The following is a 17,124-nucleotide window of genomic DNA, read 5'->3' as shown; positions in this document are numbered from 1 at the left end:
GCGCCCTTCCCTGTATGTGGTGGGTGAGATGAACTCCAGTGGGAATACTGTAGACCCCACCTGACAGCTCTCTGCCTGAGCAACTGAAGGATTTTCACTGGAGCTTCTACAACCACAGAAGTGGATTCGTATAAAAAGCAGCTTGCCTAAAATCCAGCATCTCAGCGGTTTTACTCATTTTGAACCAAGTAATTTAGAATAGTTGTGTTATATGATGTATACCTTTAAAGATGATAAAATCCTGAAGACATAATGATCTAGGGGAAAGTGAAAAATAAAAAGGATACACGTGTACTGAAAGCCAAGTAATGGAAAACCCTAGATTCCAGTCTCCCCCTGACTTTTGATTTTTTTCTCCTCTTGTGTGATGCGTCAGTCTTTCCCAGTCCTTGAATAGCACCCCATTTTCTTTTGTGCGTCCCGCACAATCACATATTTCCCTGCTCCACCTTCTCAATTCAGTGGTTGCTTTCTACCCAGAGTTCAGCCTGGCCGGCACAACCATTCCAGCTAAAGGGGAGGAGGACTTCCTCACACTGGCAGCCTCACGGCTCAGCCGAAAGAAACGTGTCATTGGGGCTGGAGTCGGCGTGGCCATGGTTCTGGTCCTGCTGGTAGCCATTCCCCTATTGGTCCACACCACCAAGGGGGGAGGGTCCGGAGGAGGAGGCACGCACTATGAGATGCTGGGTAGCTGCAAGATGGTGTGTGACACTTTCACCCCCCCACAGGGAGAGCTGACAGCTGTCTCCCCTCAGCCCCCGGACTTCTCAAACCGCAGGGGCAAACAGGGGTTCAGAGGAAGCCCTGGACTTCCTGGTCCTCCAGGTCCTAAAGGCCCCCCTGGAGAGCCCGGTAAGCCCGGCCCACCTGGCCCACCAGGGCCTGGACCTGGTGGTTACGGCCCTTCCTTCTACAGCCCCAAAATTGCCTTCTACGCCGGCCTCCGGAAGCAACACGAAGGGAGTGAAATACTCAAATTTGACGATGTGGTGACCAATGTAGGGAACTACTATGAGCCGAGTACCGGCAAGTTCACCTGCCCTCTGCCAGGTATCTACTACTTCACCTACCATGTCCTGATGAGAGGAGGTGATGGGACGAGCATGTGGGCAGACCTGAAGAAGAATGGACAGGTGAGTGCGAGTTTAGGTGGGTTTGTGCTGCAGTGTTTCTGAACTGGACTGACCTCCCCTTGCAATCAAACCAACACACAAACATTAGCAAGAATCTTTTGCATCAGTGAGTTCAAATACAAGAGCAGTAAATATAAAAGTATATAACTAAATAACATGCTTAGATCAGAACTTCAGGTAATAGATGCAATTCACTAATTTAAGAAACATTTTGTCATATAGTTTAAATGCAGGAAGATGCTGTGTTATTTACTATTGAAGTGGACTTCATTGTGCTATGCAGGTGGTGACTGCCACTCAGATTTTGAGCATGGTTAAAAAGAAATCCCCCAAAAGTGAATTCCAAACAATACTGCACTGAGAAAATCATAGTGAAGTTTTAGACAAATCAAATATAGAGAGGGATAATTAAACTGAAATACACTAAAAATGTAAGAGACTTCAAGGACGCAAAAAAGAAGAGGAAAGGAGGTGGGAGTAAGAAATGGTTTAGAAGAAATTGTAGTTATTTGCACAACTTGCATGTGGAAAAAGAGAGAAAAAGAGGGAGAGAGAATGACAGCTAAGCGATCAAGAGGATAACATCCTCTGCGTCTCGGTGGAGCAAAGCCAAAACGCAACAGCTGGCTACTGTCCTCTGAGAAACTCTGACTTTAACACTAATAAATAAACAAGTACAAAATGCCTGGAAAAAGCCTTGAATGCTTCCATCTGGAGAGCAGTGACAAGCTTGAAGTACTAAGCTCTCGCTCTGTTGAGGCGCTCTGATTCTGACATGTGTGCTACAGAACAGAAGAGTGATGTCCTGGGGATTACTGGAGAAGAAGAAGAAGAAGGGGGGGAAAAGCATGCTTTGCATTGTTGCAAAGGTTTAATGGTAACACAGTTTGTCCACACAGATTACACGGTACATGAACTGACAACAATATGCTACTGAGCAGAGCATCACTGTGCTGGGCTGCTGTTCATTGGTACGCTTTATTAAATCTACATCTAAATCAGCAGGCTAAGAAGGATTTACCAGAAGAACACGGGCTAGTTTTTAATTTGAGAATCACCACTGTGGAAACAGACAGATGCAGATTTAACATAAGGGTTAAATCTTATTCTTACTTCAATCAAACATTGCACATATGAATTATGTGTCTTACTGTATGTGTCTTAACTATTAGGACAAAATGATTTCTAGTTTTCATCAATACTGAAGCACCGACATCCCTGTAGGCCTCGTCAGCAGCCCTTGCCCAGTCTACTGTAAGTGCTTGCGGCAGATTGCTGTTGCTTTTTTATGACCTGAAGCTACCCCCAGGTCAACCACTGGGAGTCACTTGTCCAGCAGCAAGAAAACACATCTGACCTTGCTAGCTTTTCCACTATTGGCCGAAATTTAGCAGCAGCAACATCACGGAGGATGCTACAAGGAAACAAACCCAGGGTTACTGCAGTGGTGGACTAAAGCTATATTTACAAGTTGCCCATGTTCCCCAATGTCAGCTTCTTTTTTGGTTAGTGGGTTGTGTCACAAAGCTCTGAGACGTAGTGCAAAGTAGTTCAAGAAATAAAAAATTGGTGCACAAAAAAGTTTTTTTTACTGGAAATGTGCTTGTTGTAGCCTAACATTCTCTTTTTCTTACTGATTTTGAATGAAATATGTGGCATCCCCTGATTTTCTATTGCAGTGTGTGTTGCAGATCTGAGGACAGATAATAGTTATAAATTAGTGCCACAGCGAGTTTGATTATTTATTATTATGCCTACATTTTATATTTTATTGTGACAAATTGATCATCACAGCCTGTGAAAGATTGATGCACTTTGAAAAAAAAAAACTTATCCTAGCCCTGGAAACAGCATAGTATATCTTCCAAATGATTGTTTGCAGGAAAAAAAAGCACTTAATATTTAAAGTTGAAATGTTGGAAAACAATATTTGGTTCATTGGCTTGCATAACGACTGATATTGCTAACCAGTTATCATACTTTCCACCAAAACAGCATAGTCTGCCCATATAATAAAAACAGTAAGTTAAAATGAATGTCTTATCTTATCTTATCTTATCTTACTTGCTGATGCTGTGTAAACGTACATTTGAGCTAACCATTACTTTCAAATTCAGACCTGTTTAGTCTGTTTCATGCTGCTTCCAGACATGTAGTATATTGAATATACATTATGTGACTGATCGAGTCCATAAAGAAAGCTTTTCCCAGTATTATTGATTTGACAGCATGTACCTAAGGTGCAGAGTAAAAAGGACAGACAGCTTAATGCCAGATATAATTGGGGGGACCTGGTTTGTTGCAGCGTGCCTTCACAGACATTGTCATTCCTGTCTTTTCCTGCTATTAAATCTTTCATAGCTTTTAGATGAGATCTTCTCCCCTTCACCTGTGCCCCTCCTTTAGTCATGTGCTCGCGCACATACACACACATACACACGTGCACCTTGCACTTTTCCTGTCCACACTAGCTATTGACTCCTTCCCCATTAATTATCTTTTCCAACAACTAAATTATTAAACCCAATTCAGTGCTGATCTTGCCCTTTTCATTGCACCCTCCTTCCTTTTTTTTCTATTCTTCTGCTAATAGACAGGTGCTCATGAACCTTGGTGAAGCTGCTAGGTCAATGAGAAAACTTTAATACAGAAATTCTCTCTTGAGAGATAGCCAAGACACTACAACTACTACACTACACTACAACTATTGTGAATTTGTTGTTCTTCAAGGAAGATTTAATTCTGTTTCTTATAAGACATCAGTATTATTATATGAGAAATAAATGATCAATTAAAATATTCACAAAAAAGAAGAAATATCCTTGTTTGTTTTAGATGAAAAGATAGATACCAATCTCTTTCCTGTACGCTCTTTCCTGAAACACAGATTTTCATATCACAAATTACTCTACCCAAAACTACAAATCTTAAGAGCACATTTCAAGGTCAGGCCAGTTTCAGCCAAATGGGTGATTTTCAACAGTTTTCTGTTGGCTAAGTGCTTTTAAAAACCAATGAAAACTAAAAGAACAGCATTTAAAGCCAATTCAGGGTAAAATAAGCAAAATATGGCAACAAAATAAACAAGGACACTATTAGATAAAATACAGACGCTCTTTCATACACTGAATGGAAGCATGACCAACAAAGGGTGTTTACTGCTACTGTGGACCATGTTAGTATGTCTCCAGATAGATAGAAGAAAGAATACGTGTGCGAATGAGCAGAAGACAGGTGGAAAGGTGAACCATCACAGCAAAATCTCCAGTGTTAAATTAACACTGGAGAGTGTTAAATTAACACTTTTGACAGTGTTATATGTTTAAAAGTAACCTAGTCAGTTTTGAAGATTAACAATGGCTAACACTGAGCTGTGCTGATTTTCTAACACTGGAAAATAACTCAAAATGTCAGAAATATTCCAGTGTTAGAAAATCAGCACTGCTCAGTGTTAGCCATTGTTAATCTTCAAAACTGACTAGGTTACTTTTAAACATATAACACTGTCAAAAGTGTTAATTTAACACTCAACAGTGTTGTATTTAACACTCAGAGGTGTGGACCCATATAGACACTCTCTAGTGTTAATTTAACACTGGAGATTTTGCTGTGATGGAGTAGAGATAGTAAGGGGAAGATGAGTACCTATGGTCAACCATCCAAAGCAATGTACAGTGCATAGGAGAGGTGAGGAAGAGAGTGTAGCCAGGGTGGAGATGCTCGGAGATGAGTGTCAGGGCTGATTTGTGACTGAAGGATGGCAGCAAGAGTGAAAGGGGAGGTTTAGAAAATGGTAATGAGATGTGCTTTGATGTATGGTTTTGAGATTGTGCAACTGACAGGAGGCCATCTGGAGGTGGCAGAGCTGAGGATCCTAAGATTTTCAATGGGAGTGACCACGATGGAAGGAGTAGAAATAAGTACATCAGAGGGAGGGGACGAGGGGTGGAGACAAAGTTCGAGGTTGCTGAAGATGCTTTGTGTAATGTTGAACTTAATTCCTGTTACTGAACAAGAATGGTTTAATAATCAGTTACTAGCAGCTCATGTGCTTATTAACCAAATCTTTAGTTAAACTTGAACTGCATCCAGACCTTTGAATCCATTCAATCCACTGAACTGACTCATTACCTAATCAGACTGTAAGTAAAAGATGGAGGTACTTGAAGTAAAAAGTGAGGCGCGAGGGGTAGCTCGGGCTGAGAAACTAACAGACATTGCACATTCACACGGTAGCGACTTGTACTACACTACAAGGTGTCCAATTCATAAATCATACACTGGTTTGTCACCTGTTGTTCTCTAAATGGGACCAGTATTTTCATGCTATAGTTAAAAAGACCTGAAACTAGAGATGAGATGATCATTGATCATAAACTCATTAAGAAAGTATTTACTGAGGTTATAATTCAAATAAACAGTAGTGTATTGACTTCTATACAGCCTGACATGTTTTTTAGCCTGAAAATCTGTTCCCCCCCCCCTTTGTCAGTTAAAAAGAACATAAGGTTAAGACTTTTTATTTAAGCTTTACTTTCCAGAGGCTACTTTCTTTAAACCAGCATTATTACTGAGTAATGAGTCAAAAAAGTGACTGAAGTGTTTTTACTTTGCTCGGCTCTATTTTTAAAGCCCATCAAAACCCATTTGTGGGTAAGGCCATGTATCACTGATGAATATACTTATCCATTTTTATTAAAGTGTGCTTCAGCTATAACCCCCTAACTTCAGCTATAATGAAGCTATAACATCATTAGGATCAGGCGTCCTATAGACACTCTGCACTTGCAATTTGTCTCTAGTCATTGTTTACAGAGCATCACACAATACATTTGGTTAAAGTAGACATTTATACATTTTATTCAGATGTTTTGCAGATTTTTGTTTTTACTCTGTGCTAATTGAACACTTTAAAAAAACAGATAAAATCTGATCTCACTGGCAGCTGGGTCCAGCTGCATCCTTGCTGTACTGAAGGGGGGAAAAAAGCATTTCCTTTAAAGTCTGCCTTTAACATATTTCACAGCATGAGGTGACTTGTGTGCGTGCGTGTGTGTATGTGTGCGCGCACTGGGCCTACGACAATCGTCAGACTGACGGGCACAGTGTTGATCCACTTCTTGTCAAAGGGAGCAGAGAACAAGACACATCCTGGGGAGAGATCACTGCAGAGCGAGACAGAACAGACGAGCAGGCTGACAGAGAGACAGAGATGGATGGATATTCACAGGAGAATGGACAGAGGTTCTCTAAATTAAGACATGAGCTGAAGACTAACCACAAAGCAATACAGTCAGCCAGACAGTATATGACAAAAAAATATCAGACGTGCGGCCGGTTCTTCATCTCAAACAATGGCTAATGAATTATGTAGCTGATAAGCTTACGCCACGTTTGCAGAGATTAAGCACTCAGTGCAAAGAATCTTCTTCCCTCGCTGCGTCCCATAACTCATCAAGAGATTGGTGTTGAGGTAGATGACCTTTTCAATGGATATATAATTCACCACCAATATGTTCTTTGCCCTTTCAGTGATGAGCATGGAGTGGGAGTATGAATATTTATAGCTGGTCCAATATGGTGGAATCAGGGTTGGTCAGTTGGTCAGTCTGTGGTTCTGATTGCATCTGTGTAGTTGTTGCGTTTCACTTTCTCAGACAACCTCGCTTTGGTAGCGCCACTGGTTGCATCTATGAGGCTGGTGGACAAACTGGGCCCTTATAAAGCTGAAGTGTGAGGCTGAGAAACTGATTAAAAGTTGTCCCTAACCTTTGGATTAAAAGATTAAAGTTTCATTTCAGTTTCATGCTTTTAAAATAAGGTCTTGATTTAAAAACAACAACAATAAAAGCGAGGTTTTTCCTTAAGCGTAAAGCACCAAAGATATTTTTGCAAATGCTTTTCAGTTTGAATCTCATAAACATTGCATGCCCCCAATACTTTTTTTAATTATTATTTTTTTAAATGTTCTTGAAACGCCCAGCTAAAGTGTGTCTATAATGAGGTCTGTGAGCTAACTTGTTAATTAAATAATACAGTTAAAAGTCATGATTATGACAAGCTAGGACTCAATTAGGAGAAAGATGAACTCGCCTCCAGTAGGTAGGTGTGATGCGGCTGCTGTGAGAAGAGGAAGCTGCTAATTACAGTGAGCCAGACAAGGTGTCAATATGAGGCTCATGTAGGACTTCATTAAACACTTTTAATTTTATTTTATTTTGACACACTGGCATGCTGTTTTCTTCCTCCTCCAACAGTTGTGCATGTCTTGATAGAATCATTAATAGACATTTTCTCCTGTGTTTTGAATTGCATTAGTGTCACAACGGCCCGACATTTTAATGGGGAACATTTTTCGATAAAGGATGAAAGTCCATCTTTTCAGACAGATTTCTTGTAGAGCAAACTTAAAGAATTTGTCCTATATACCCTGTAGCTTTTCTTGCTTTTTTTCTCTTCTTCTTGTCTTGTCTTCTATGTATTTATGCACTTGTCGGTGTGCACGGCCATTATTTAACTATATGTTTCTTGTTGTAATGGCCGAGGCCATTATATTCCAAAGACTAAAAGGACTTGGCTGGTTGTTACTGTGTTTGGCCGCGCCTTTGTTGTGCTTTCCTTTTGCCTCCCATTATATCATTATTCCTCCTCATCAAGGAAACTGTATTTTGTCTCTTTCATAAGCAGCAGTGTGCTACAGTGTTTCTGCTTTCATAACTAACAGGAACAATTCTGAAATGTCGCTGGGTTATTATCATTTTTAGAGGTTAGAGCAGAATTATCAGAATGGGCTAATCTGTGATCCAGGGTTTGCATGGTGAATTAGTGTTTAGTTGTTTTCTATTTCTGAGTATAAGAGAGTTTTTTTTTCCAGTTAATGCAAGATAGTAAACACTGGTTTTAAAAACAGAAAAAACATCAGCTCCCTCAGCTCTGGCATTAAATAATGCCAGAGCTGAGGGAGCTGATGTGCTTCAGGTAGACCATCAAGAGAACACATTTATATCCAATTAAGCTATCCCCTCTACTGTCAAAGGTTTCAGTCTAGAGCCAATTAGAGACTTTCTAATCAACATCTTGACACCTTGGGTCCTGAGTGTCATGGCGAAATATTAGCATTTTGTATGCCAATTAGTGTCTGAGTCTGCAGTGCAGGAGAGGGGTTACGCGTCGACCTGCATAATAGAAACAAGAAACCTCAGGCTGGTACACATGGGTGGAGGTTGAGAGAAAACAGACGCTTTTATGAAAAAAAAGGCCAATTCAATTGCCCTTCTTCTCTCTCCCTGTTCACCTTTAGAGGTCCCTCAGGTAAGTTTAAGAGACCCCGTCTCAATCGCTCGCTCCGCTCTGAGAGGTCTGTACATCACAGTGAATGAATCCTGTCAGTTTTATTACCAAAGGATCAAGGCACCACTGCGAAACAAAACAAAACCGAGAAAAAAATAACACACTACATGGACAGCGCACCTCCCAAACCTCATTTATAGCCCCCCTTCTCCTCTAAAACAGGCATGCTTGATCAGTTTGTTATCCAACATCCTCCCTCTCCATCACTCAAGGCCTCCCTCAACTTTGGCTTCCTTTACTCGCATCCTGTGCTCGGACTACTAAAGCGCACGCAGCTGCTTACTCGTCTGTGCGACCTAATCCAAATTTCTGCTCTCACACCCACCTTTTCATTACGCATACTTCTCTTCTCCTTGCCCCATGCCCTCCTTGCATCAATTTTCTCAGACATTTTATGAACGCCTCTATAAAAATGGTGAATGCGTTATGGCTAAATAAATGTAAAATACATGTGTCAGCCCTTAAAAAAATGTCACATGAGTGAGTGGCACACAGCTGAAAATGTAGATTTTATTGAGCATTTAGGACTGTCGGTGAATTATTTCCATGCTGTCAGTTTCCTCACTCTCTCTCCTCCTACCACCGCTCTCTGGCTCTCTTTCCACATTTAATGTTGCCCCAATGAAAAGTGTAGGCAGTGTAATCTTCTCTATTGTCCCTTGGGTCTTCCTTCTTCCCAACAGCAGCAGATCACGTCAGAACAGCGTTGGGCCAACAGACAGAAATTCACTCCCTTGTCGCTATCAATCTCCGCCGCTGTTGACAATAATCCTGATCTGCCTTTGCTTCTTGTTTTCACTCCCAAAGCCCCAGTGCCTCCTGCCCACTTTAGGAAAACAAGGTTTCACTGTGATTGTTACTGACAGCTGAACCTGCAGACTCATCTGTGCCGGTTTCAGTGTCACAACACAATACGATCTTAGTACAGCCCGATGGGGGGAAAATAAAGCCCTTTTAGTGGTGGAATAAAAATGCAATATTCAGATAATGAGGAGGGAAAATAACAATTCAATTAATGCAGCACATATCTACAAAGCTTGGACAGGGCAATATAAGCATGTGGCTATGGACTGTATGGAGACCAGTGGGTTAGATGAAGTGTTTTCTTCATACTTAGTTGTTATATTGGGAATACATGCATGTGGTTTGGCATTGCATGATTAAAAAAGCCAGGAAAAACATCATCTGCAGCATAAGTTGTTTGAAAGATGCACAAATTACCTGTTCCGTGTGGATTAATGCACCCCAATACCATCACTGATGCTGGCTTTTAATCTATAACGAGCTGGGTGATCCTTCTCCTGTTTAGAATTTCACATTTTGAATGTTCAGTTTTTAAATTCACATCAATTTGATTTATTCCTACTTTTCTTTTCCAATGATTTACAGTCAGTGATGACACGGCATTAGTGAAATAGCAGTGACACACAAAGGTAGCCTAGGTAAAGTTTTTCCTGAAAATTTTAAGTAAATGTACAACAGAAGTGAAAAACACCAACTAAAGTAATTTAAGACTGAAAATTTCAAGAGATGCACGATATCGTCACATAAATTGAAATTGAACAATTTATTTCCCCCTGGGATGTTGTATCTGATGTTGAGCATTTTAACCAGCTGCTCATAGCTCTTCTTTACAACCATGTAACCACATTGCTACTTTCCAGCCTGCTTTTCCTGTAATATGGAGCACAACTAACAAGTACTCAACAATCCTTGATGAAGTCATTTGTTTACTTTTGGGTAAAACATGATCAGCTCCTACTAACTCTGTTTTTAGGTATTTAATCATCACTGGATGCTAACACGCGACTCTTGCTGTCAGACATGTTTGGGTTTATGTTCACTGATTTTTCTAGGGAACATAAATGCATTGCATTGCTATATCATTAATATGGAGAAATCACACTTCTTTTAAATTGTGTAAATTATTGTGGATGTCATGATATGGCACAGACCCAGTTTTTCACTACATAATCCTGCATTTCTAATGCAGTGCCACTTAACCTTATTCTTTGCATACAGAGATTTCTCTGAATTGTCTGAATGTTTTAATGATGCAACATAAGAAAAAACCATTAAGAAATGCTTTTCTTTAATTGGTGAGCTGTTGTATTTGTCGACATTTCCTCACCATTTTTCTTCTAAAAGTGTCTTTGGGGTATTTTACTGAACCCCATTCATGTCTCCAATAAGTCTAATAAGTTGGTGTTTTACAGGCATTACAAAACTTTATCTTTTGTTTCCCTGTTGGGGATAAATGCAAGTTTAGTGCCTGAAAGATTTTGTTCCTGACACAAAAATAAATGTTTTAAATAAATTTTTTGTTTAAATTAAGTAGAAATTCTAAAATTAAAAATTAAAACTTATATATGGAGAGTGAGAAATTAATTATTTTTTAATGTGGAAGAATAAACATTCAATAAACTCCAGTTTTTAAAAAAAACATTTTTTTTGCAATTATCTCATGGTTCAGGTTTTACAAGTCACAGAGTAAAATAGGTCACACATTTCATCGTGTGATGTCAGAGTTCAACTTACACGCAGATATATTTGTTCGTTTGTTGTTATGAATGTAACATATAATTCGTGAAGCAGCTTATGTTCATCCATGAATTACTTCTACTGTCAATCGTATTAATATTGATAATATTTAAAAGGTCACACTCTTGTAAATATGTAGATAAAATGTACAAACATGCATCTTGTCCACTAGTTTACTGTATATAGGAGGGGAAAGGGAGCCATGAATTAATCATAAACATAGCACATTAAATGTCAGCATCTCCACTGTCTGAGTAGAGGCTAAGTAAACCTACGTGCCTCATAAAGAAGTCAACCATAAAAAGCCATAAATAACAGTGTGTCCTTTTGGCTGGCAAATATAATTAGCTGGTGTTCATTTAAAAGGCCATTCAATGAGGTGGTGTGAATATCACTGCTGCAACTTTTGTTGTGACCCTTAAATGCTGATTCAGGTAAACATCATTTTATTTCAAGCATGGTTTAGGTTTGCTTACGATAATATTGTCAATGTACATGCAGAGGTAAACTCACTTTAGCTGTAATTTTACGCAGCAAAACAGTTTCCCCACTCCTGTTTGATGTGCTATTGGTCTGTCACTACCCTAAAAACGGTTCAGAGGGCTAGACGCTCCTACAGGGTCTAGACTTCAGGAGCAGGCCGCACCTTTTCCAGCACATCCCCTGCTCCTCCATTGAACATGTAGGTACATTTACATTTTCTCCGATCAGCCCTCCGGCCATAACAAGGTAAAGGTGCTTCAGTGGTGAAAAACTGAAGAAAACTGACCTTCACATGCACAGTTTTTATGAGACAATCCTTATTCCCTCCATTTTTGAGTGGTCACAATGTTTTCTGCTCACTGGTGTACTATACAACAATCCTCACACAGCCGGCCAGCCTCTACCTCAGCTGACAGTATACTGTCAGGGGAATCTTGCTGTTCAACCATGTAGACAGATGTTGGATGTACAAGATGTAACAATCCCTCTACTTTAATATTTCTCCTAAACCTACTTGTTCTCCTCAGGGGAGACATTCAGTCCCTTCAGAGCAAAGCAGCCTAGCACTGTAAAGTAACAAAATGTCTTCCATTGTTCTTGTTCTTTCCTTAGCTGTTCACCTGAGATTCGCAAAACAAAAAAGGAGGAGATGTGAGGTTATCAAGATGCACAAAGAGGGCAGGGTGGCTTGTGAATGTGTCATATTGTATCCTGACCTCATGCTAGTATTTGGTGGGCCCGTTTGACCACTCTAGCCTATCTTGTGCCCCCATTTATTGTGATTGTATGGAGTTATTGAGGAGTTGGACCTATTAGGCGAGGAGCTGCCATAGCTGTCTGCCTACCAATTACTAGCCAGCAGCTATGTACAGCCTGCCCCGAGGTAAAGAGGGGTAGGGGATGTTGTAAGAGGTTGTGGGGGAAGGATATAAGTGGGGTTGGGGATGCTGGGTAGGGGTTCTCAGGAGACCTGCCACAGCAGCACGTCGTTAATCAATCCGATTTAGACCGGACAGGGACACACTTAGACGCTGCCCCCGCCAACACTGCCATGGCAGGGGAGAGAAAGCGTGTGCGTGACCTGCATCTTATTCCAGTATGCGGACACAAAAAGATGGATAGATGGGTCCAGAATGAAGAGAAAGGAATGGGGTGGCAAATGAGAGAGGGATGATGGAAGGGGCGTGAGGTGTGGAAGGAGAGACAACAATTAATGGAGTGATGTGAGTTGAATTAAAACAAAGGAAAGATATTGATTCATTTCTGTCCTAAGGAGGGGAGTAAAAATGTTCACCTTCTTGATGTGAAAGAAAACCCCACAGAGAGAAATGTATTTGATAAAATTGATGAAAGGGGCAAAATAAAAATGTTGGATGGAGGAGGAGAAAGGGGGAAGTTTAGTCTGATTTGATTTGTCTTTGTGATCACAAGAGATCAGTGAAGTTTGATGACTGGCGGAGATGATGGACCATATCCTTAGTCAGACTCACAGGAGGAGACAAGGATAGAGTTAGGGTGTCCTATTTGCATTCATTAATATGTATGCACATGTGCACTTTATTTTCCACTATTAAATGGATTGCCTGCTTGAATAGTTTGTTACCCAGCCAGTGATAGTGCAATTTATTATAAGGAGATTTGCTTACCGAGTGCGAAAACAACTCAGATTTTACCGAGAGCGGATGAAATAACAGGCACATTTAACAACATCATAAATAAAGACGCTCCTTTGTCACCAGAAAAGCTGCTCAACTAAATCCTGGGATACTGGATTGGTCTTCGAGAATTAGGTACACAACATTAAGTCTGGTAATTGTGCTCCCTTCTGCAACATGTATGGGATCATTGCCATCGTGTAATATAAGGGCAGTGCTAAGTGGTTGCATATTAGTATGCATGTAAATATGTATCGTTAGAGGTAATGACTTCTTCCTAAATGACTGGTCATATCATTACAGACAGAGCATCATGTGGATTGCATTTCCTTCTCCAATCACAAAGCTGTCCAGATGTTGATAGAAGAGTAAATAATGCCTCATCTGAGCAGATTTACTTTTTAAAATTGTGCAAGGCTCCATGGTTTGCAGCCTTCACACCGGATAATGTGTTAGCTCTGTATACCAGCAGTTAGTGGGTGGCAGAGTTTTGTCTTACAGGAGTGTTGATAAGATTGTTTAGTGATTCTGAGGCTGCAGTGTGCTGACGTTCAAATGTCCTTGGCTATGCCTTTTATTCATATCTGACGCCAAACAGGGACGACATTCTTCTTTTGAATGTTTTCATCAAAACATCGGACATTTTCATCATCTCGCTTGTCTTGAAATTATGGTTTTATCGTGTTTCCTTGAGTTAGTGTCTTAAAGCCGAGTGATAATTACTTTCAGTGCATTCAATTCAATTATATTTTATTTTTATAGTGCCAAATCAAGTAAGGTAAACACCCTAAAATAATAGCGTGAAAACCCAAACAATGAAGCCACCCCCTATGAGCAAGCACTTGGTGACAGTGGGAAGGAAAAACTCCCAACAGGAAGAAACCTTCAGCAGAACCAGGCTCAGAGACAAGAAGCTATCTATTGCATTAGGGCGAAGGTAAAGATAACGGGTGAGAGAGATGGGACAAAAATGTAAAGTTACAGCTCCTGTCATGCACCTTTAAGCCTCATGCAATACATATTTTGGTAAACTCTCAACACTGTCATCACTGATGACTCTGGGTTATTTATTTTGTTTGCTTGTTTTTTAGCAGTACCAAGCAGCATTAGGGATTGATGAGTTGAGCTTTTAGCAAATAACAGTTTTAGTGGGTAGTGGAGATAGCTACTGGATGTGTAAATAGACAAGTTCACCACGTCCACTTGAAAGGTCACAATAAGCCAATGTGGTATTCACAGTTTGTCTACAACCCCTTTCTTGTGATGAGAGCAGCACTGTCCTCTGACACAAACTGTCAATGCATGACAAGCAAAGACAAAAAAAAGGTAAATAAAACTGAAAGCTGTTTTCAGTTAATGACGCTGACATGGATGAGCAATAGCAAACACATATAGCAGTGATCAGAATGTGTGAACCTTCATTGTGTTTTCTGTGTTTGTGTGAAAAAATGAACTGATGTGTTCCTTGACACCTTTCTGCTAATCTCCCATCAAACTGTCCTCAGCAACAGGTGGATCAGGTGTGACAGCAACAATCCTCTGGAAAAAAAATAAAAAATTGATGGTGACTAAAAAAGCTGGTGGTCTGAGACGGAAGTGTGAGGCCAAAGATCACTGCACATCTCATTTATCTACCCAGTGGACAGGAAGGCATCAGCACTGATTACATTACACCACGATCACAGAGTGAAACAGGAAATAAAACAGCAGTAGTGAACAAACTGGTTGTACGTGAGATAATGTGGTGAAAAGGATAAAAGTGTTAAAGGGAAAATGTAAAAAAAAAAATAGAGGAATTTCAGTTATTATCAACAACGAATTTAAATATAAATAAAAGTAAATGCGTTCTTAACATGTTGGATTAGATAACTGGACTGTATAACACATTTTTGACTAGTGTGAAGTCCATAGTTGTGTCATGCTGACTAGTTAATTAACATTTAGATGGCAGTGGTGAACATGTCTCCTCTGCAGGCGATAATTAGTGTTTGAAGGCTATAAGAGGAGACCTCCAATTAAAAAGAGAGATTTGTAGAAACTTGTAGGTGAGACTGGATACTGAAGATGAAATATTAAAAAATAGCCATTGAAAATCACATTTGGTGTCTATAAGTAGGTTTATGATTATATACATAAAAGCTGTTAGAAAAACAGAAAATATTTTTAACAGTAATTTTTTTATTTACACAAATGTTCAGGTAATGGATGTTCAGCATAGTTACATTTTAGCTAATACTGATCTTTAATTTCTCTGAAAAAAGCAGGTTGTGTCAGCATGAAAGAAGAGTTGCTGTTTCCTGCCTTGTTGAGAGTGCGTGCAGACCATTGTCGCCCACGAAAACATGATTCAGCCTCACCGCAGACAACAATATGTCTGCAAAACACACTCGTGACATCAAACGTCTGCTTTCCACGTGGCATTTCCTTCTTTAATGGTCTTTTTTCAATTTTGGCCGCCTATCAATTCCTTACTTGTGCTTTTTCGCAGGTGAGGGCCAGTGCAATCGCTCAAGACGCAGATCAGAACTACGACTATGCCTCCAACAGTGTTATCCTGCACCTGGACGTGGGGGATGAAGTGTGCGTGCAGCTGGACGGGGGCAAAGTTCACGGGGGAAACACCAACAAATACAGCACTTTCTCCGGCTTCCTCATCTACCCTGACTGACAATGTCCTCACATTCCTATACTCCCCCTCTGTAATCAAGCAAAAAGTTTCATCTCCTTTCTTCATCTAACACTGCCATAATGTAATTTGTCATTTAACTGCCCTTCAGTAAATGAAACATTGTAATAATATGACCTAATAATAGATAGAGCTTGAAGAGAATTTGTGTAAAAATGAGTATAATATTGTACATATTACCAGATAACATTTACTCAATATAATACACTTGTGTGATCACTATTATGTGCCATGTACAGTATGTGTAAGCATGGCTAAAACACAATTTAAATACATCTTTTTCATATGCACACGTTTGCCTGTACACACGCGAGTGTCCACGCGTTAAGTGAAATTTACTTGTCGTTCTGAGAGAGGATGATCGTCCCGGCCACCGCTCTGAAATCGACTGGAATGATATCTGAATGTAGACTGTCAACCGAAGTGTGCGGCCTTTCGCCTTTACCGTGAGATGGATTTTCAATACGGCCGTAGACGTCAAACAAGAAAAGTCATGAATATATTGATCAGAGCTTATATTAGAGCCAACTTTATTGTCATAATCCGGTGTGTTGTATGTCTGTGTTGATGCCGCATACACGCCTGTGCTTGCCCTTTATTTTGTGCTGAGGTGTAAAAGCATCATGTTACTAATGGTATGACTTGCACAGTCTCTGACTCCTGCAAGAGGGAGGAGGAGGGCTTTTGAGATGTTGATAACAGACCTTTAACAAACCCAATATGTCAATACTGAGATTTAGCTTCGAGATTTATCCTGACACCGCCTCATCATATCCTGCTAATGAGCTGAGGCTTCTTCTACAGCCTCACCTGTTGGGCGACACGCAAATCTTTCCTCTTTAAATAGTGATAGTTTGGGAAATATGGTGATTTTTCCATATGAAGATCATGGGATGCAGTCGAATAGCTGAAGTAGTTAGTTTGACATGCTATCTGCCCACCTTACAGTGGGGCAAAAAAGTATTTAGTCAGCCACCGATTGTGCAAGTTCCCCCACTTAAAATGATGACAGAGGTCAGTAATTTGCACCAGAGGTACACTTCAACTGTGAGAGACAGAATGTGAAAAAAAAATCCATGAATTCACATGGTAGGATTTGTAAAGAATTTATTCGTAAATCAGGGTGGAAAATAAGTATTTGGTCAATAACAAAAATACAACTCAATACTTTGTAACATAACCTTTGTTGGCAATAACAGAGGTCAAATGTTTACTATAGGTCTTTACCAGGTTTGCACACACAGTAGCTGGTATTTTGGCCCATTCCTCCATG

At 40.1% G+C, this 17,124-nt stretch overlaps 1 protein-coding gene across 1 annotated transcript; it reads left to right on the top strand.

The window, feature by feature from the left end:
* The first annotated feature begins 373 nt into the window (after nt 1–373).
* LOC120721495 (complement C1q-like protein 4) lies at nt 374–16,793 on the top strand. The gene is made up of 2 exons (XM_040011901.1): nt 374–1,136; nt 15,654–16,793. The coding sequence occupies exons 1-2, from the start codon at nt 597–599 to the stop codon at nt 15,831–15,833; spliced, it is 720 nt and encodes a 239-aa protein (XP_039867835.1). The 5' UTR covers nt 374–596; the 3' UTR covers nt 15,834–16,793.
* Nucleotides 16,794–17,124: the final 331 nt, after the last annotated feature.

This window comes from Simochromis diagramma, unplaced genomic scaffold (assembly GCF_900408965.1).
Source record: "Simochromis diagramma unplaced genomic scaffold, fSimDia1.1 OVJJ01000008.1, whole genome shotgun sequence".
Lineage (NCBI taxonomy): Eukaryota > Metazoa > Chordata > Actinopteri > Cichliformes > Cichlidae > Simochromis > Simochromis diagramma.
Note: the sequence above shows the minus strand (reverse complement) of the source record. Positions and strands in the feature narration are given on the sequence as shown.

Coding starts and splice junctions, on each gene's coding strand:
- LOC120721495 (XM_040011901.1), top strand. CDS start 597: ATGGTTCTGGTCCTGCTGGTAGCCATTCCCCTATTGGTCCACACCACC. Junction 1,137..15,653: donor ACCTGAAGAAGAATGGACAG/GTGAGTGCGAGT, acceptor GCTTTTTCGCAG/GTGAGGGCCAGTGCAATCGC.